Here is a 21928-nt window from a genome sequence, read left to right as displayed (position 1 = left end):
TTCATCTGGAGCAACCATTTAAATCCTGCAGTGGCACCACAGTAAATCCAAATTGAATTATCAAGCAGAAAGAGGATTAAGTTAATGACAGGCCTTGTACTAGATGCCAGGATATCCAACCCAGCAACAGAAGGAAAAAACTGTTACCTCTAGGTCAGCACAAGAAGCCATGTGCACATAAGAGACACTCAAATATGACAGAGGAAAGACAGTGCTCTTCTGTTGTAGAGGAATGCTGTGTCTCAAACTGAACTTCTAAAACAGTATTCTCTCTGAACGGTACACAGCTCACAATTAACTATACCTTAAATGAGCATGTTCTAGCAGCGACCTTCCATATTGATCTTAAGCCAATGAAAGTTAAGTGGCTATGGAATCTGACCCTATGCTCACAGCTGGAGTGAGGAAAGAATCTCTTCTGGAAACATACCAGTGAAAGTTTCAGTACAAGGGTTGATTCCCGCGAGTCTCTTTGAAGTTCCAAAGTCCGAAATTTTTAACACTCCACTGTAAGTGTTGATAAGCACGTTATCACCCTGAGGAACAAAACATTCAGAGTAATTATTTTTTTCCATTCATCTCAAGACTTCTTGCATCACCTATTTCTAGAATGCACTCTTTTGTAAGCAAAAACTACTTCCTTAGGCTCTTTAGCATATGATGAATGAGTAATCAATTGCAATCCTGCCTTATGTAATGCCATTATCAGAAACTTCTTTGCAAAGTGACCATCTCCATCTACATGAATCCGTTTAAATAGTACTATGAAAAACATCTTAAGAAAAAGAACAACAACAACAACAACAAAAAAAAACACCTTTGCAAGTCTAGAATCTCCTTGGAAAATAAGCTGCTGATATCCCCACTCACAGTCTTTGTTATTTCTGATATGTTTGTATGAAAGCTCAATCATATCATTGAAAATAGAAGCAAAAATACATGCTTTCTCACATTTGATGCATCTCTGTCAGTTTTCCTGAACAAAACAAAACACTCTGTTCGTGCAGATTTGAATTACAACAGCTCACTTACCTAACCCATGGAATAGCAGAGAAGGTCTGTGACAATGAATAGCTTTCAGGAAAAAGCTTTTAAATTACAGAACAAATAAATAGTTTATATAGTTACACCACCAGGCTTAAGCTCAGCAGATTCTCACCTTTATGTCTCGATGCACTATTTGATTATCGTGGAGGTATTTTAATCCTTCGAGAATCTGCTTAGTGTAAAAGCCAATTGTCTGCTCATTATTTTTTAATGGTCCCCATTTTGATCGTAGAAGAGCAGAAAGACTGCCTGTAAATTTGGAGAGGGAAAAAAAATGAGAGCAAAACCAAATTAAACCCTACCTTTTTCCCAAAGGATAAACAAAGTAACAAGGAGCAATCCAAAATAAGTGTAGGTACCTCTTCTATAACCAAAGAGCTCTCCTGGAAATACTTTCTTGCATCATCACCTGCCTCACTAATTAAAAAGAGAGTAAGTATCTCCACAGGTTTTAGCTGCAGCACAGAAATACATGCTCTCTCAAGCAGGCAGACTGGAAACTGTGCAACAAATGGGCTCATCTCTCTCTTATGCCTGGGGAGAAGTTGCTCAAGAGCTTTGTTGTGAAACAGCAGAAAGGCCTGGTGTTCACATGCACCTTTCACCTATTTATATACTCAGAATCCACAGCTTCTCAAAAAGCCAAATCTAGCAAAAGAGGTTTTTATTACGTCTGGCTGCTGTAGGTTCTTCCTTATCAAACAGAAGCAACAATCACCAGCCACAATCCTCTTGTGTTCCATACTTGAAGGGGGCTCAGCTACCTAAGGCTAACTACATACAGCATTCCTTAGTAGGATGGCTGCTGATCACCTGCCACAGCAATGATCTGAGCTGTATCTGAAGCACGTCCTACCTAAACCCTGATCAAAAGGATTCAAATGCTTTGAAAACCCTTACAGGTTTGTTTTTTTTTCCTCATTAATTCATGAAAGAGAAACTAAAGGATGTTTCATGGAAATATGGTGTATCTTAGTGCAGTGTGATGGTTCTTTTATTTTTAAAACCTTAAGAAACAAACCAGGTACCAAGCCAGCCTCCATAACTTACCACCAGGCACCTGCTCCATGAATATCTTAATGAAACCATTCTCGCTAAGAGACCCCAAATACTGGACAATGTTCTTGTGTTTGAGATGCTTATGCAAGGCTATTTCTTCATGCAGAGGTTGGGAGTATCTAGAAAGAAATTAAAGAATTTATACAATATTGAGCTTCAGGAAGAAAGTCTGGAGTTTAATGTAGTTGTTTAGTTCTATTTTAGGTCCTGGGAAACACATTTACTCTGATGTACTATGAATACAATATTATCTGTTAAACACATTTGGCATTGGTGGTTATAATCACCACAGAGTAAAAGAAATAATTCACTGCTTTTTTTTTTTTTTTTTTTTTTTTTTTTTTTTTTTTTTTTTTGTAAACTCAGTTCCACTTGGAAAAAAAAAATCATGTTTAGACTTCTCAAAATATTTGTGGAAATTATATATTCAAGAAGCCACACACAACAAACTTCAGGATATGCAACTGCAATGGGGATCACACATCTGGCCTTTACATGGTAACTTTTATAGATGAGGTGGGGTATTATACGTACAAAGTCACTGTGTTGCCAAGTGTGGGCAAAAAGATCATTCCACATTCTAGTGTTAAGGAGCTTTCTAACAAAACATGCACGAATAGCAAAAGAAAATGTCTTTATCAACAATTCAGGATCAGAGTTTAAAAGAATTCTGCCAATTATGAAATTCAAAAGTTCTTTTATAAGAACGTGCTTATACACGTAAAGAAGATGGGGCTTTCATAAGGCATTTGAGGGAGGTTCTGTTTTACGTTTCTTTTGGAAAGAAAAAATGTTACAAACCACACATGCCAAAAACCAGAAAGCAAATTCTCAGTTGTTGCAACCATAAATGATTCCACAGTTTGGATATGTCTACTTAGAGAGGTAGAGAATATCATTTCATACCACAATTTATTGGCAGCATTGTAGATGAGATATTTCTTGATCAGCAAACTGGTTCACTCAATTGCTTAATGAGAGCACATAATGCACAAAATTTGGAACAAGATTCAGTTACTATACCTGCTATCTCTCTCTGGGATTTCTTTAATAGCAATTCTGACTTGATTACTCAAATCTCGTCCTGCATACACAATGCCATAAGTTCCTTTCCCCAGAACGACTCGCTCGCCATTTTCATCATACTCATAGTCATACTGAAAACAAACATGAATGAAACAGAGGGATAAGATTTAATTAATCTGACTCTATGCACAACAACGGCATCTAGCATACTAGTCCCTTTCTGTGGACCACGGAGAAGTGGAAAAACACTTCAAGACGGCAACTTGGATATGGTACCAACGTGCTTATATCTCTCCGCTGAATTTATGGAAAGCCTCAGCTTCTAAGGCAGCCATTCCAGGTAAGTGTAAGAAAAGCTGAGCTAGTTGTTACCTGTTCTTCATAGAACACTCGTTACACTCGTATCTTTTAATAGCACTTGCAGCTCTGCTGGCAGGCCATGAAAAGGCAGTGGAAGACAACAGAGGGCACTCTGCACCCAGCTGAAAACTTCAGCTTCCACAGACACACAAATCAAGGCAGGACACAGTTTATCCCAGACACTATCCTGACCTGACCACATCTTCCAAAACCAACAAAACTAACCTGGCCAGGTCAGACAGCAAAGTGTGCCAATGAAGGTTAGTCATTATAGCAGTGCATAGTTACACAGTTTCAGCTGAATTAAAATTTCAAAGAGTTTAAGGGCAATCCAGAAATAGTCATTCAATTATCTCATCTGTCCTCTTGTGTAACACAGACATAATTTCACTTCCTTGCTCTCATGCTTAGCCCAGGAGCTTATGCTGAGATATAGAGAATCCGCTACTTCTTTTAGTAATGTTTGAACAGTTAATTACTCTCAGGGTAAAGTCATGCCTCTAATTCTAACTTATTTCTTTATTTCATTATATTTTTCTTTTAGTAAAGAATCTATTAATATTCAGCAGTTTTCCTTGTAAAGATACTTACACCCTGTAAACACGTGACCCTCTGCTTTTTTTCTTGCTAAAATAAACCTATTAGGTACCCATGGTTTCTCATTTTGGGGCATTTTACTATCCCACAACCCTCTCTAGAGGTTTCTATTTGTCCCATCTCCAATTTGAGATGTATTATGAAAACACCAACATGGAAACTGGAACAGAGAGCTGGATTCATTACACAATACTGACTTTTTCAGTTAGTTTTGGTTGTCTCTACAACTTTAGTACACAGTCCTAAATATTTTGCCCTGTTTCCTGCCACCTAAAAGACTGTCTAAACACCAAGTACTGCATTACACCTAACGGCCTTCTATTCACATCTCAACTATGTGTACGATCACAGAGAAAATCAAGATGAGAATACAGCAAGTGATCGCATACTGTGCAAGCTGTGACTTGGCTAATGCGTGAGAGAGCAGGAGCAGGGCACCCCTGGATGCATTCAAGGCCAGGATGGATGCAGACTGGTCTAGTGGATGGCAACCCTGCCCAAGGCAGCGGGGTTGAAACTAGATGATCTTTGAGGTCCTTTTCAACCCAGGCCATTCTATGATTCCGTAATTCTATGATTCTAAGATTCAGTGTGCATTAGAGAGCTAAGGCAAGAATGACTGACTCCCAGCAGCACACCAACACGATCATCTGATTTGTTTTTGCAGTTCATTGCCATGTTTGCCCATACGTATTGTAACTAGCATGCACAAGCCTTCCCCTACCACAATTACATCCTTGTTTGTTGTGCAGATGTCCTGCCAATAACGTAATTGTACACAATTGCAGTGATGCATGAAATAGACAACAACCTTTCAGATTTAAACAGATGCTAATATTGCCTGACTGTGACTACACCCTGAAGTAACTATAGCGAGAATCACTCTGTAATAATGTGCAATTATTGAGAGCTTGGGTTGAGCACTTCCTCAAGCGAGTAAGATAACTGAAATACAAGCTGGTTATAAAACCTAGAAATGAGCATTACGACAAATCATTAACTTATAAAGATTACAGTTTACAAAATTTTGTCATCTATTTTTGTCTGACTTCTTCCAGTGAAGGGATGAGTAATTTTACTTCCTTCAGTCAAGCTACTAGAAACTCAAAATAGTTGAAATGATGCTTTGAAAATAAGCTAAAATAAATAACTACCTCCAGGGAGTCTCCATCACATTCTCCTTCCTCTGTAGACTTCCCTATTTCTTCAGTGATGCTGTTCACCATGTCAAAAAACCTTTTGAAAGCAAGTAAAACAAAATATAAAAAAAATGCAACCACATACTCAAGACTGCATGGGGATATCAGGAATGCATCTCACTAAAGCGTTGAATGAACCAGAAGATTTTAATAAGCAAAAATTGTGTGTAAAAGTTAGCTTGTCTGCAAAATAAACAAACAAACAAACAAATAAATAAATAAAAGAATGAATGAATGAAGGTATTACTATTACTTATGGCTTGTCCTTCTTTGAAAGCACACTTCTGTCTTATCTTCCGAGTAATGACAAAACATGAATGGGAAGAAAAATGGTAGAAGAACTTATGCAGACTAGAATTGATGAGAAGACAAGGTAGGGACTAATCTTTGAGGTAGTCATGTTCATTACCTTGAAGCAACACAGTAATGTTCGGTATGGCTGCAGCTTTTTTAAGTACAAATATACAAGACATCTTCTCCAGGAATGCCTTTGGGACTAATTCAAGATTTTAGACCTCAAGCTTACAGAGCAGAAGCACAGCATAGAGCAGGTAAGAAACTTTGTGCAACAAACACTTGCCAACTTTGTTGGAGGGCTATTTATACGATCATACTTATGTAATCATGATAGTAACATACAGGACATCAAGGTTGTTTGTTTGTGATGAGAAATAAAATTTTAACTACAGTAAAGCAAAAACCGTCACTAGCTCTCCTGGACCGTTATTACCCCAAACAGTGCCACTGCAGAAAATCTATTTGTAAGTTTAGGCTGCTTTGTTCAACTGGGGAAAACACATACTTGTAATAAGCCCTAATATGACAAATATAGAGAAATAATACCCCAAGATTTGTTGAAAAAAAAAAGAAAAAAAAAAAAAAGTTTGTAATTATGCATTTCTATTATTTGTCTGAATTTGTGTTTTGACCCTCTAAAGTTCATGCATCTCTGGGGGAGTACTATGCTTTCACATACAAGATGATTTGAGCATCCTCACTTGTCACCAACTCTAACCACAGTTCTGAAACAGTCCCTGCTGTACATACAGACACTGCATACCTCAGCATAGAGTGGTTTTTGAAATAACTGTGACACACCTTCTACAATGAACTTCCGTGCAGAAATAGATTTGAAAGTCATCGGAATTGTGCAGCACATACAGAAAACAGCACCGTTCTTCAAACTTCGAAATGCTGAAAGAACAGCCAAGCAGAACATGTTATTAGAAAAGTGCCTTTGGGGTTCTGCCACCTATGTCAAATCGTACAGACCAACACAAGTATTGTCAGAAAGCACCAGATAAAACATGAAAAACCACAGTCTTTCCTTACAATGAAATCACATCCTTAAATCTTCAAAGTTCACATTCAGCTGTCTGCTGTCATTCATTTTGTCCCCTAGTTCATACATCGCACTCGCAAAAGCAGGAACAAAAGTTCCACCCAGGCTGGATGGGACTTTGAGCAACCTGGCCTAGAGAGAGATGTCTCTGCCTATAGCAGAGGGGTTGGAACTAGATGATCTTAAAGTTCTCTTCAAACCCAAACCATTCTATGTTTCTACGATAAATTAACAGGATTATTTCTATTGACATGAGACTTTTTTTTCCAGTGCATTTAGGTAAATGCTGATCTCAAAGCCAGGATGAAAGATCACTTCACGTTCACATTAGAAAGCTTTGAACTCAAATCATGAATTCTTTCCCCTTTACAAATCAGCCACAGCTCACTCTTGAACGTGAAGATTTCTGATCGATTCATAAGGAATTGGTAAATTGATATTATAATGGAAAAACATGTCTAAATTAGGTCAGCATCATAAATAAAATAGAAATGAGACAAACAACTTTGCCAGTGTTGCCTACCCCCTTCTTCTCTTTTGCTTTTACCCATTACAAATGGGAGTACAAATATAATGAAGAGATATGCATGCCATTTTCTTATGAATGCATAGATGCTTCAGCAAAAGAGGTACAGACTCTGGGATTCTGGCACAGTTGTCAATTTTCTACCTAATGTAGGCTGCAGCTTTTGCAAGATATCCATTTGCTACATTATTATTATTTTTTTCAAATGTACAAGTAATTATTGTGCTCCTTAAAGGAAATATTAAAAACTATTTGAAACTGGAACAAATTAAGATTGCATATTATCATTCTCAAGATACAATACAAAAGCCATGTTGCTAATTAAATCAACCTATTTTTAGTCAGATCAAGATATCTATTGTGGTTTTAATTTATTTGTTTATGCAAAATAAAGCAGAACGGCATTCTACACTGCACTAAAGAATTTTTTCTTAGATGTCAGGAAATATTTGTAGTTTTCAAGATTTAATACATCTATGGTTGCTTGACTGTTGATTCTCTTTTATGACTCCCTTACTTTATATCCCTTGCAAGAGCTTTTGGTAAAGAAACTGCTCTTTAGACAAACTGGACACATGCATTTCATAAAGCTACTTATGACAAGCCAAACTGATCACTACTTCAGTATAGTCACTTTAGGTGTTGTCATTCAGCTATTTTTGTCAAGAAAAATTCCTATGTGCTAAGTGATGCAAACATCTGGGAAGACAGTCACTGTCCCTGGCTTAATTTACCAAATTTTTTGAGAATATACACAAATTCTACAGATATGAAGTTATTAATGTTGATGTTACTAATTCATCAAAAGTTCCAGGAGAATGGAAATATTTTACTAACCCAACATATACAAAAGCCACTTAAGACAGTACTGAATAAATGGGTAAGAATGTAGCATGTACACTAAGGTAATTCATACAGGTATAAGGCTTTTAATATTGAATATTTATAAATGTTTATATGCATTCTTTTCCTCCCTGAAAAAAAAAAAGTCATTAACATGAAGAAAGGAAGACAAAAAATATCAAGCTATAAAAACAAATTGGATAAACTTTCTCAGGAAACATCTCATTTTCAGAGTTATTGAGCATGTCTAACACTCACCAACTTCTATGACAGCAGAATTGGAGCTGAAATTGCAAGTTTCAAAAGACAAGCAGGGAAACACAATGCAACATGGCCTTGGGCCCAAATCACATGCATACAGAACTCCCATTAGCTGATGACGAATACTGCAAATTCTGTAACTACTGCTTCCTGACAATTCTAGATAAAGTAACAGATAAAACAAGCATTGGCAGAAACCACAGAAATGCAGCTTTGCAGATTTCTGTTTTTCAGAAATGAGGATGGAGACAACTTCCACTCTAACAACTAAGTAGCCTGATAAGATTCTAAGTCCAGTGAAGTCAGGATGGAAAATTAACATCCTTGTTAATTCTTAAACTATGGAAGAAAAAAAAAAAAAAAATGTCACTGTGTTTCTAATGCAACATCTATCATCATGATCCCTGAGGCACTTCCCCATGGAAACAACACAAGTAGCAGATATTTCACAGTTCAGGGCTTGTCCTGAATATCAAGGAGATTCCAACTTGTAATCCATCTACCAGCTTCATCCTGCAACTTAAGTTTTCATTTTTAAACATGAAAAATAGATGGCATCTTCTTGCTTATGTGACAAATACTAGGGAGCTTCCTTGATAACTGGAGAAAGTGATGCAAAGCACCTTTGAGAAGCAGCTGAGGTCCAAAAGCTCTGACGAAGCCTTTAAGGATTAACAGTGCTTCTTGGCCCAGTTCAATAAAAAACATTTGCATTTGAGGCCAAGAAGGCAAAAAAATGAAAGCAGAGTTATTTATATTAGAACACAAATTCTAATCAGTTACAGTTGAAATTTTTATTATTATCATTATTTTTTAAGATAAACCCAGTAACAATGGCTTCCTGCAGGTAGAGTGCAATTCAGAACTATGTTCAAGTTCCTTTGAAACTCCTGAGCACTAAACTCCATTACTCATGAAATGAGATGCTGATTGCACTGGTTGATAAAGAGCACACAGAATAAGTGACCTCTCAATTATTTACTTAAAGTATTTACCTAAAAAATTAGTCATTTCACTGCCAGATATCTCTTGGCAGCAGGGCTGAAGAGACGGTAAATATTTAGAAGGGTCTTTGTTGTGAAAGCTTTCAGGAGCATGTACAAAGACTCTCTCTTACATTAACACTGTGCTTCTAAAGCTGGTTCTTAGTCTAGAAGGGCAAAAAAAATCCTCATGGGGCAGGGAATTTCCCTTCCTAGACAGCTTTACATCTAGGGCTTCAAAGGAGCAAAAAATATTCTGGATACAAAAATAAATTAGAAGCAGGTCTGGTTCTGAAGGAAGTTCCACCCACAAAAATATCCACTTTGATAAAGTCAGGAAGAAAATCATATAAAAATACTGAAAAAAGATGACAATCAGATAACTGCATGCTTGAAAAATAGATTTACTTGGTTTTACAACTGCGTAAGATGAAAGATTTCCCCCTTCAGGCCCTCATGGAGGCAGACACTGAGTCTTCAAAGAATTCACTCTTGGCTCGATTGACTCACTTTACAGTTTTCCAAGGGCAGATGAACAGATTGGAATCTTAGCAGACAAATTAAATGACTATTGACAGTTTAAATAACGAATGAGGGAGAGTACACCAAAACAACACTAGCCACAGCAGAGTTTAATAAAGCCAAAAAAAATATCAAAATTGGGCAATAAATACACATATTCTTTTTTTAGAAGCACACAAAAACATGCTGTAACCAAAACCCAAACCACACCGAACTATGCATATCGTTGCGATTTTGGCTTAAAATAAACTGAATCCCACGGGATTAAATTTCTGTGTCTATTGATAGGTTTTTTTTTTTTTTTTTTTTAAGTTAGTTGTTGGAAGGAAAAAGAATCATCCATCTGTGCAAAAATGTACTGCAGACATAGCAACAGCTTTGTGTGTATGGAACAGTTATTCTTAGAACAGAGCAGTGACTATTTTGAAGAATATAAGATTTCTGGCCTTTTTAAAATTATGCTAAATGCAAACTCCAAAATGGAAAGCCACAGGAAGCCCAAGTATAGACAGATCCTAGAAAAAAATAAATGAAACTAAGGTGAAGATCTGATCTAAAGAGATCACAGAAGCAGAACACTAGTTTCTTAGACTCAGCAGATAAAAATCAGAAGGCTGGACCCTATCAGACAGAAGCGAATACTACATTCAGTCTGGGCTCACTTCATGATCTATCCACCGCTCTGCTGCACTCTGTCATCACTCCAGTGACAGTCTGCCCTTCCTATGTTCTGAAACAGTTTTGCTGCCATACCTATAAGCAAACACACAAAAGAGAAAACCACACACATCCACACCAAAACCCAACAAGAGATGAGTGATCAGGATACTCCAAGGCACGCTAACCTGTCCCCCACCCCCAAAACTTTGTTGATTCCTCATATCCTTCCTGCTTGCTTCCACATTACCTCCTGGCTTACATATTGTAGTTGTCAAGAACCTGTTTCAAGGACTGCCTTCCTTGTGTTAAGTTTCCCAGTATGTCAGAATCTCAGTGCACAACTGCATCTCACGGATGTGACACAGCTCAAGCAAGATGACATGAAACGTTAGCAGTTATTGCAATTCAACCTCAGTTAGCATAAAGCTGTAACAAACTTTGAGAAAGCATCAGTTCGAAAATCTAAGAGATTATATTCTCTATTTTTTACATAACTAACTTTGCAGGTGGTCATTTCTGAATCTAGAGTAAGACTCCTGGGGTGTCACACAAAGCAGGGCATCTCCAGAAGTACTTGCAATATTCAGCTCCAATATTCTGTCTGTTACTCACCAAGTTTCACAGCATTAGCTCAACATGAGACTCAATTACTTTTTTCATTTCCAAGCACGAAGGGCAAACAACTTACCTTACTCCCCTGATGGACGCAGCACTGAAGTTCCACTCATGGATACCTTTCTGTAACACAAGAAAAAACAAAGTTCAATGAAACCCTCTTCCTTTACAAAAACAAAGAGCCAGTAGGCATATCTTCTCACATGTAACTCAAGAGACCAAAAGAGAAATATTTGGATTATAACAGCCTACTACTTCTCAACAGTTATTCTTCAGGGCATTTCATTTTTTTTTTTTTTTCACCTAATAAGCAAGAAAAGCTTATAAAGAAGGTTTGGCTGGTTTGTTCCTTCACTGTTTATTCTGCAAACACAATGTATTATTTTAGAAAAAAAGTAAACTAGCAGATCAGAAGGGTGTGCCCATACAGTCTGTCCTGGGTGCTGAACTCAGCTTCATGTGCAACCTTCCAGAAAGAGAGGGAGAAAACAAATCCACCTCTGAGAATGACAAGAGCTCATTCTACACATTCAGCGTCCTCTGTGTACAGGAATAATTGGCTGAGAGCACTACAAAGCAGGAAGTCTGACCGATGCTGGAGAGTAAAATGGGAAATTCTTGAAATGGAGGTGCAATATTGCTCAAGGAAGGGGCAAATCTAAAGGCCAGCTGTCCAAAGAAACAAAATGGAGACCATTTCCCTAGGAATCCAGAAGAGATAATTAAGAACATACTAAAATCCCTAAGAGCTGTTGAAGCAGTAACAAGACTGGAAGACACCCTACACAAACTCTCAGGGCCAGGCCTCATTTATTTTCAGATCTTTTACCTGTTGATCTGTCATGCATGGCAGAACTGAGTTCTCTCAGCAGACAATCACGTTGATCTGTGCTTAAGTTCTAATAAAGTTTTAGTATAGGTATCAGAAGTCCTTCATATCTTTTAAAACATTAAAACATTCACCTTTCAGGAAAATGGGAAACTATATCAGCTGGAAGTGTGACAACCTTAGGACCCACCCCATGAGCAACATATTTGAAGAAATTGGTTTCCAGAGCTGAACTGCACTGAGCATTTTAGTCACCTGGGCAATAAAAAGGTATGGAAACATTTCCAGCCAAAAGGCAATTTATAGCATAAGGGCACAGTGTCAAACACAGACATAATCAAGTTAATCCCAAAAGAAGCATTGCATATACTGTATTTTATATATCCTGTTTTAGGAATGGGAAAGTACACAGAATAGATGCACTACCAAAATAGTTGTACAATATGCACGAAATGAGAGAGGAAATCAAACTCCCAGCTACAGCAGTTCTGTAAGGCTTACCAGATCAGTCTTTTTATCTCTGTAATTCTTTCCTTCCTGCTCAAATTTCATTAAAGAGGTTGCAAGGCTAATGCAAAATGCCGAACACAACATACTGATAAATACGTGCAAACTTCACATAGCTCTAACTGTAAAGCACAAAGCTGTAACTACAGTAACCTTTCAATTCTAAATGAGCCAGTGCTAGTGTGAAGTGCCTGTGGAAGTACTATTCAAGTTGCCTGGTTCTCCTGTATGAACAAAGATCCCCTACTAAATCCCTCTGCTAACAAGGAGGGTGTATCTGTGTTCTTCTTTTATGCTTTACACTGTATACGAGCTCTGCTACTTCTCAATTTTCCATGTCTGGAAACTCTTTTTCCAGAGTTTTGCTATTGATATTTGTCTAATTCCCAGCACTGGGAATAACATAATATCTAAATGATCTAAAACAAACATCCTGCAAGCAGAAATGTGCAAGTAGCACAGCAAGAAACAAAGTATTGTGGGCTTTACCTATAATCAACATGCAACTGATTTCTCAGAGATGCATGTATCTTTCATTTACCAAATGATGTTTTCAGGCAATGAAATAATATAAAAGCTATGTCCCTCAAAGATCTTGCCAAGTTTTGAATACATTGGAGTAAACATATCAGGCACGCTATCCAAATTCAGCATCTGTTCTTGGGTTAGGCAAAAAAAACCACCAACCACCCAAAACAAAACTCAAAATGGTTTCAGAAGCCAACACGGAACAGAGACAGGCTGTTCTATTTCAAACTTGCTAACAGCACTGCTGCATTCCTCTAACCCTATGTGGAAGGGACTGCTAAAATTAGAGAACTGCAGGGCAAAGGTAATGTGTATTCCACAAAACATAATGCCATCTGATTTTTATATGCATTTGTCTATGTAAAAACTTGGCATTATTAAAGAAAGAAATATTAAAATAAACTGCTAAAAAAAAAAAAAAAGACAAAAAAGAGAAAGGCCTCATTATTTATCCTGGTATTCTCCTATTCATTACCAAATTGCCAGCTGCAGGCTTAAACAAGTTACATTTTGTATTTGAAGCAGAATTTCAGCTTCTATGTGCACAAAGGGAAGTTCATATGCTGGATAACTCTCAATTCTTATTCTTAAAGCAATGGTTTCATTTTGAAAATTAAGAAAATTTCTTTTATTTTTTTTTTTTTTTAATGAACTGAAAACTGAAGCATAAGCTGCTCTAACTTAAACAGACCTTTGCTAGGTAGATTAAATTCATATAGCTGAAGCCATTTCCAAACCCAGCCGTCTCTTCTATCCTTGTAGCTGGGACAGCTGGCCTTTGTTAATCAGCTCCTACAAGGCCTGTCATCAGCCTTGAAAGGTCCAAAGAAAGAGCCTTCTTCACTGCAGTGGGCTGAAATACATCCATTTAGTTCACGAAGTCTCTCAGCAGAGACAAATGCTACACTAGTTATATTCACCAGTTACATTGTATCTTCAAATTTTTCTTGTACCTTTTCTCTGTTTGAAGTTTCTGATGGATTCTGATGCTTTTTGACAAAATTTTAACAACAGATTATGACAGTACAGCTGAACTTCTAACCAACAAATTGCCCACTGCATTCTTTTAATGAACGTTATGGCTTGTAAGGCAGAGATGCCTGCACTGCATACCCATCAGCTCTTAACATACTGTATAAGCTCACTACAGTAAGGCCAGAGCAGAAGAACCAGTGAGTGCATAAAAAAAACTGTCCTTATCTATTGTCACTGATCATCAGTAGGGCAGCAAATGTAGGAAAACAGTGATGTGCAGAAAATACATAGATGTGCTGCCAAAATCAGAAGGGAGTCAGGGGAGGGGAAGTATTAAATGCTACAATAGAATATCAGGGAAAAAACAAAACAAAACAAAACCAAATTTACAATAACAGAAACAAAACTGTAAAGCACCAGTTACACCCCAGAAAACCAAAATACTTTTCTGCTGAACAGATACAGACTGAATACAACCAGATCCTTCTCCCAGTCATAGGATGATTAGGCAGCCAAGTGACAAAGCTATGGGAAAAGTTACTGCTGAAAGCATTAAGCTAAACATCCCTGTAAGTACAAGGAACATTAACACGCTATCCAGTATCTTTGTAGGAATATGAGTACATATGATCAAGTAAGTTTAACTCAAACTGGAATACAAGCAGTGAGATGTCACATGCAGCCAGTACAGCAATCCTACTTGTTTTGCCTAAAGAAAATAGAGATACCGAGATTCTCATCAAAGATAATATCAGGCAAATGGCAAAGAATCATTTAGCATAAGTACAGTGTTAGCAAAAGAAGACATGAGTATGAACTGGCTACAAATTCAGAGTGAAAGCTCAACGACCGAAAGTGGCATACTGCTGCTTCACCAGTGCTATTCCACTCCAGGCTTTAGTAGAGGTTTTGATGACACACTCGAAACACTTTCCAGTGCGAAGAGTCAGTTGTGAAACCTCCACTAGTATTCAGACAAAGATTTATACTATTCAAAAACAGAATATTAAGGGATTCTTCAAAGAGGAACATGACTAAATAGCCCAAACATAGGACTACAAAATCCTGTGTTCCCCCATACTGTACAAAAGACCCTAATCAGAATATAATGCCCCGTTTGGATATGAATTACACACACAAAAAGCCCACTGTATCTACAAACACGAACTCGTGTGTACAACTAGTTTCTAAACCAACTGAATTCTAAATATGGAAGTACTTTTAGAACAGACATTTTACAATAGCAAGATTTACTCTGTCATACTGATACAAATCATTATTCATTATGTGGTTAATTCTGTTTTTCTCTGGAAATTGCATAAATTTATCTTCTAATTTTATTTTCACATTCTGAACCTACCTGCGAAAACGTAGACCAGAATGAGCTACAGATGAACATTCTAGGCAAACACCTCAGTTTGTTCCCAAAATAAACTATTTCAGCCACAGCTCAGTTCTGTTCCTTCACAAACTTTTAACAAAAATTCTAATTAGTGCTGCCTCGCATAGAAAAAATGCTTCTCTCTTAAAAGCACACGTATAAAAGCTGAAGGATGGATCACCTAGCAAATAGATCCTTTACTGTCCTATCTTGCAAGGATGCTGCCACAGAAGAACGAGCAGTGCTAGTTCTAGAAAACACACTACCTTCAGTGTTCTGTTTCCAGCTGATTTGGCCTCTATCAATTCTTCATATAACCCTCCCATGTTTCCATGCTCTCTTCCTTCTCTAAGGAGGAAGGCCTTAAAAATGTGTTCTGTCTTCACTCTTACCAACATTTTTCTTCCTAAGCATCCCAGAATGTGATCACAGAATCACAAAATTGTAGTGGTTGAAAGGAACCTTTAGAGATCACTGTGTCCAGCTCCCATGAATGGTGATAACCATTCAATGCTTTCCTCTCCTCTTGCATCTCTGGAATTTCTAAACTTCTTTCCAAATATGTAAGGCTTTCTCACACCTCAACTTAAGTACTTCTCAGCTTTTCCATTTGCAGTACCTCCTGAGCATCTATCTGTCCCTATGCCAAAAAGATTCTTTGCCTCTTGATTTATTTCACTGCCATTTAAGGGCACGCCAGTCTCTAATGCTTTCATATTAAAAGAGTATTTACCACAGCAGACAAGCAATGCTGTGAGTATGGGAAGAAGAAAGCTTTGTGTACATACACATTACGTGACATCATTCGGACTATGCACGTTATTTACAAAGTCTCAAGCAACAGACTTGTTCATATTAAAAACAACCTGGAAGAAGATGCACATTGTTTTTAAACATGGTGGATGCAGAAGATCCATTAAGGAACAGGACAAATTCTAAAGAAAAAATTAAGAATGATCTGTTTGAAACAAAAAACACATGACAATGTGTGAGCAAAGCATCTTCACATATGCTAGAAACATACCCTCTCCTTCACAGAATTTGACATTAGATACAACTGCTTGCATGTTACAGGACTTACAAGCCATGCACTTTTAAATTGGGAAAGAAGTTACAACTACAGAAACATCATGGTACCTTGTCATCGGGCAGCACATGCCAGATAGATACAGTCTTCTCCTCAGCTTCGCTGTTGATGGAGAGATATGAGGGCTGATAGATTTTAGTTGGCTCCAATATTAAAACCTTGTAGAAAAAAAAAAATAAAAATCTTAAGAGTTAGTAAAAATAAAGTAATAAATATAATATAAATAAAAAATAAGTAAATAAGTAAATAATTACCCAATAAGTAAAACATAGGAAATCTGTACTAAAATCTGTTAAAATTTTATCTGTAGTCATATTACGGCAGGAAAAAAAATAAAGTAAACAGGATGAACAATAAAAGTTTTAGGTACTAAGCTAGTTTACTGTGGCTCACAGTAACTTAAGATAAAGAAAACATCAATTTTCTTTTTTTGAATTACATGTCACTTGATTGTATATATCTTAAATTCCAAACGATTTCTCTGACACCTATCACATTTGAAATCCTTCTATCACAAGTCTTCCTTTTACAATGCCGTTTGAGAATGTCCATATCCAACATAGACAGGATTCAGGGTGTAACTTAATTATTTTTTACAAAAGTGCATTTGGCTAAAACAGAAAAACAGATCAACCTAGAATTAGAATGACCTGCTTTTGATTTAGAACACCGTGAACCACAGCAGCCAGATTAAATGATTTTTTCCTCAAAAGCAACATGCACTGCTACAAAAAGCAGACAGTTAAAGTTTACAGAAAGTTTCCTGGTACAAATACAAACAAAGAAAAACCTAGAATCTTCATGTAAAAGTGATGGGATGCAATGCAGTAAGATTTGGACTGAATATAGCTACTGAGTAGATGAAGCCAACTTGCTACTTCAATAACGTTCTGCCAGAACTACTTCCAGGTCTACACCATTGAAAAGCCAACAAAGCTCGGCTATTTGAAGAAGTATGATTTCTCATTAAAGATTCTTATGTCTTTATTTTGGATTTTCAGTGGTTAAAAAAATCTGATGTCTAAAATGTCCAATCTTTAGTGCCTCCATAGAAGATCTTCTCATTCTGAAGAATGGGAAACATTGCTATTAATTCAAGAAAAAAACCTACCTTTCACCAAACTACTTCTTGGAGTTTAAAGAATTGCTTTAGAAACTAAAGCCTGGTCTACATCTATGTTTTAAAAAGAAAGCCCGTAAAATCAAACAGCTAGAGCAGAAAGTCTAGGAAAGACTAATCAGTCAAATCTTAGTCACAGCAACTTCTTCAGTCAGTGAGCACATGCACACATGACAGAAGTGCAAGGCTGTAGTCTGAAAAGTATCATGGCAGTTAACTGGGTGACCAAATGTGTCACCCTGCATCTTCAATCACTTACAGTTGTTAAAATCTGGTTTAGACCATTTCATGAACTGGTGTCTTATCCTCAGTTATCCCAAAGTTACCCATAAGCTGCATCATTTCTTCCTCTAATTGCTGCGAAGAGGATCACAACTCTGAGGCCAGCAGCTAGGAGACCAAGTGATAGTTCAGCAACTACCAATTACTAGAGAAGTCCTTAAGTTCAAGCTCTGAGAATTTCTACAAAAAGCTTGTTATAGATGTTATTTGTAAGAGTAAAGATGTAACTATGCTTCATTTTGTTGACTTGTCGCACCACGTGATTTTGCTTTCAAATAGGCACAAACAAAATCCTTTTATTAGGAGAACTACATGTCTGTCTGCAACACCACTACAATTTCCTGCCTCAGTCTGTTGCTGTTCAACACTACCATCTCCTTTACTGTTTATTATCCCATTTACAGTCTGATGTCAGAAGAACTGCACAAAACAAGTATGCCCTTGAAGTACTGGGGGGTCGATAGTGACTAGACCTAAAACAAAAAGATGTATTTGCCAATGGTTAGCTAAAAGGAATACCCAAGACGTTATTTCTCCTACATATATCACTAATATGTATCACTAATATACAGAGGCGACAAAGAACAGCACATTTTAGTACACCAGGATATGTCGTAAAAATCTTTCAGCAAAGTATTCATGAAAGAAACCATAAAAGTATACATAAGTTATAGTGCTCTGTTGTTGAAATATATTAACAGCTGAATAATAATAAAAAAAAAAAAAGATTTATTGCTGTTTGGTCTGATTTCTAAGCTCTAACAGAACACATACTTAATAGGCAGCAGGCTGTGTAAAAAGTCTGTTGAGTCAGAGAGACTGAAATTAAGTGTCTTTTCTTCAGAACATAACATAATATAGTATTACATGGACTACACTGCAAAATTCTGCTTTAGAACTATATTCATTGGTAGCAAGCATTAAATAATAAAATAATATTCTGACTTTTTTACAGTATTTTATTGGAACAGATTGTGCAATTCCATTGTAGCCATGTGAAATCAATTAAAACTAGTTTAGTATGCAGGCCAAATGCATTTCTTCTGGACAAGCAGTTTTTTTGTCTGGGAACCTACAAACAAGCAGTGTTTTGTCTTCATTTCCTACATGTCACAATTAAAAACAAACCAACAAGAAAACACTTACTGGAAATCTAACTACAGACACATCTGTCTTTGTGGCTTCAACAAGGAAGTCCATCCAGAAGTCCACGAGTTCCTGTTTGGCTGTATGTTGTTCAGGATTCAGTTTTTTAAAATGCTGATATATCAAAATAGTCTCTACAATAGACTTCAGGTACCTGCGATCAATAATACAGTAAGTAAATAATAATGTCTGTATCTTTTATTCCAACTGAAGCACCCACCACTGCAATGCTAAGGCAGTCAATAAGATTCTGGTTCTCCAGCTTGCTTTCAACAACAGCAATTCCTCATTTTTTGCTGGAAATGTTGCAGCTATGTTATCAGTCTGAGATCTGGGACAATCCTTCCTGCATATATGCCTGATCACATATGCTGCCTGCTATTCTAAACCATGAAAGCTTCCTGAAATATCTTTGTTTATAGTCTAGCTATATGCAAAAAGAAATAATGCTAACTCAGAGGGCATTTTGAGAGTAGTTGTATAGCTATACATTGCCCAACTCTCCCTCTTTGGTTGAATGGATATTCTGCATGAAATACTGTATCTACCTTGTACCAGAAGGCTCTGCTGCTGAATAGCAGGCTGAGAAGAATTGCTCACAGGAGAAATCACTCCTGAAGCACAAACAAACATGCTGTATTTTCAGAGTTTAATCTGCAGACTTAAACCCCAAAGCACTGGGTACATAAAATCCCAACAAACAGGCATTCATAAACTCAAGCAAACTACCAGGAGACTCCCACAGAATGCTATCCAGCTCCTCATGTACAGTTAAAAAAAAAAAAAAAAAAAAAAAAAAAAAAAGCATTGCATATAAATACATTGTAAACAGCTTTTATAAGAAAATTGGTAAGAAAAAACAACGTTGTCCATTTCAACAGTTTCATATGCTATCTCAATGTGTAAGTTCAGCATTTCCATATTTTAGCACACCTACATTCACTTCTGACCAGCTTTTGGAGACAGACTTCAGTTTCTTCATAAAAAAGACAAAAAAAAAAAAAAAAACAAACCCAAAAAACAGGCAGCCTTGACTGGCAGAGTGACAACTTAGGTCAGAAAGGAGTCTCGGATCTCCTTTGCCAAAAGGGCCTAGACCTTGATGAGTGGACAACTGGTCCCTACTTCCTGTCTGCATGTGAAGAACATGTTGAATCTAACTCTAGACTTACAACCTTTCCATTAAATGGACTTTAATCTGCATTCTTCTCAATTGCAACCAGATGAAACTTGTACAGATTGCTCATTTATATTCAAGTTCATAAAATAGTTGGCACATGCAATAACTATCACAGTATTCCAAGGTGTATCTGTGCTCCTCTAGCCAAGCTGATTGCACTCCTAAGAACACTTGGGCAGTTACGACTAAACCCACATGCTCCTACCACTTCAAATAACTGAAGAAGCACAGTGCCTATAAGCAACTTCTCCTCCCCCCTTACCCTCAGAAGAGGGTCAATGGTAAATCTGCTCTTCTCAGACCAGCAAAAAAAGTCATAATATATATATCCATGAATAAAGGCAGAAGGGGAAGATACCTCCATCAAGGTAGAAGTACCATGAAACAATACACAGACTAGCAAAATCTGTTAGCAAGATACAGTGTTTTAAAAGACATTACCATACACCATCTTTCTTATCACCTTACCATGCTGGTGCCTTTAGCTTAAATAGCTTTTCTGAAGCCTGGATCACTCTTATGTGGTCATTAGCCAACATACTGGCTGCCAAGAAAGATCCTACTTCCCAATAGCTCTGCAGCTTCTCCAAGCTCCCCTTTTTACCAAGCAGACTGCTGATCTTTACCCCTGTAGTAGAAAGAATAATAGGTCACAGGAACATATCTATGTCATTTTAAAATACATTATTTCCCTGCTTTGAAATCTATTCATTGCTTAAGTTACTTTATCCTTTCCATTTCAATGAAATAAGATGGAAATTATACTTACCAGTTAATGTTAAATGACTTCCATACGCCCTAGGTTGTAGCAGACTTTTTTTCCCTCCCCCTCTTCCTAAAGACCTCTCAAGAAAGGAACTTTAAGACATCGCTGTCAGGACAAGGCCACAGTCACATTACCTATGTTCTTGCATGGACCTCATCTGTAAAGGTACATTGGGGCCTTAGGCTACATAGCATAGCTGTAAAAACTTAACAGATGCTGAATAAGGCACCTATTATGTTTTTTTTTTTTCTGTCTTTTTTTTTTTTTTTTTTTTTTTTTTTTTTTTTTTGAGACTTACAAGCCCCAAGCCCCAGACTTACCTTTATAGACAAGGTCCCATGCAGAAGGAACTGATGATCCACTGGCCTTCTTCCAGCAGTGATGTTCATTAATTTGCCGCAAGTCCTACCCCAATGAAAGACATCTATTAATATTCGTAAGCCCCTCAGCAACTCAAGACTACGGAGAGCCTCAGGCCTCATTTTGACTTGCTAAGTTTTCTGAAAACTACAAGTCTCCCTGTGGCCTTCAGGGTGAATTTTAGTTCAAAACAACTACTGCAACTATGGCATATTTATAGCTAACGCCCCTGCAAATGAAATATTTTCCAGCCTACAGGACATGCCTTATCACCACAGTAACCTTCTGTTCACTTTCCCCATACTACTCCACTATGGCAGTTTCCCTCCCATATCACCTTCTGTCATACCAAAGCTTACTATTCACATGAAATTTCAATGGAACTGTTGATTTTTCTCCTTTTTTTCCTTAACCTTCATTAAATAGCTAGCAGACTGAATTTCATTCTGAACGCAGCAATAAATCTTATCAAAACAGATATTATTAGCTAAATTTCAGTCAACAAAATCCATACTGTTTTGTCATGTTGCTTACATTTCTGTGTTCTAAACACTAGATAAAAAATGGATATAGTTTTACACATAAAATACAAGTGCTCTATAGTCTGTTTCATATCTGTATTTCACTTTGTGCTCTTGCTAACAAGTTGTCATGCTGAAGTAACATACAGAATAAACTGACACTTAAATATAAGTAAAAGCATTAGCTGTCTGTTTCTTAGAGAAAA

General features: G+C 37.1%; 1 protein-coding gene across 1 annotated transcript in view; it reads right to left on the bottom strand.

The window, feature by feature from the left end:
* MAP3K5 (mitogen-activated protein kinase kinase kinase 5) overlaps positions 1–21928 on the bottom strand; it is a gene marked incomplete at both ends in the record, with an annotated part of 92810 nt that overhangs the window by 17283 nt on the left and 53599 nt on the right. Inside the window, 10 exons of the mRNA XM_079550856.1 lie at positions 431–536; positions 1160–1296; positions 2098–2225; positions 3130–3263; positions 5244–5325; positions 6387–6482; positions 11114–11163; positions 16398–16505; positions 18896–19049; positions 20544–20703. Coding sequence (XP_079406982.1) covers positions 431–536; positions 1160–1296; positions 2098–2225; positions 3130–3263; positions 5244–5325; positions 6387–6482; positions 11114–11163; positions 16398–16505; positions 18896–19049; positions 20544–20703 — 1155 coding nt within the window. The remainder of the gene's footprint in view (positions 1–430; positions 537–1159; positions 1297–2097; positions 2226–3129; positions 3264–5243; positions 5326–6386; positions 6483–11113; positions 11164–16397; positions 16506–18895; positions 19050–20543; positions 20704–21928) is intronic.

The sequence above is a fragment of the Tetrao urogallus genome (genome assembly GCF_951394365.1).
Source record: "Tetrao urogallus genome assembly, chromosome: 2".
NCBI classification, from domain to species: Eukaryota; Metazoa; Chordata; class Aves; order Galliformes; family Phasianidae; genus Tetrao; species Tetrao urogallus.
This window is presented reverse-complemented; position numbering and strand designations above follow the sequence as displayed.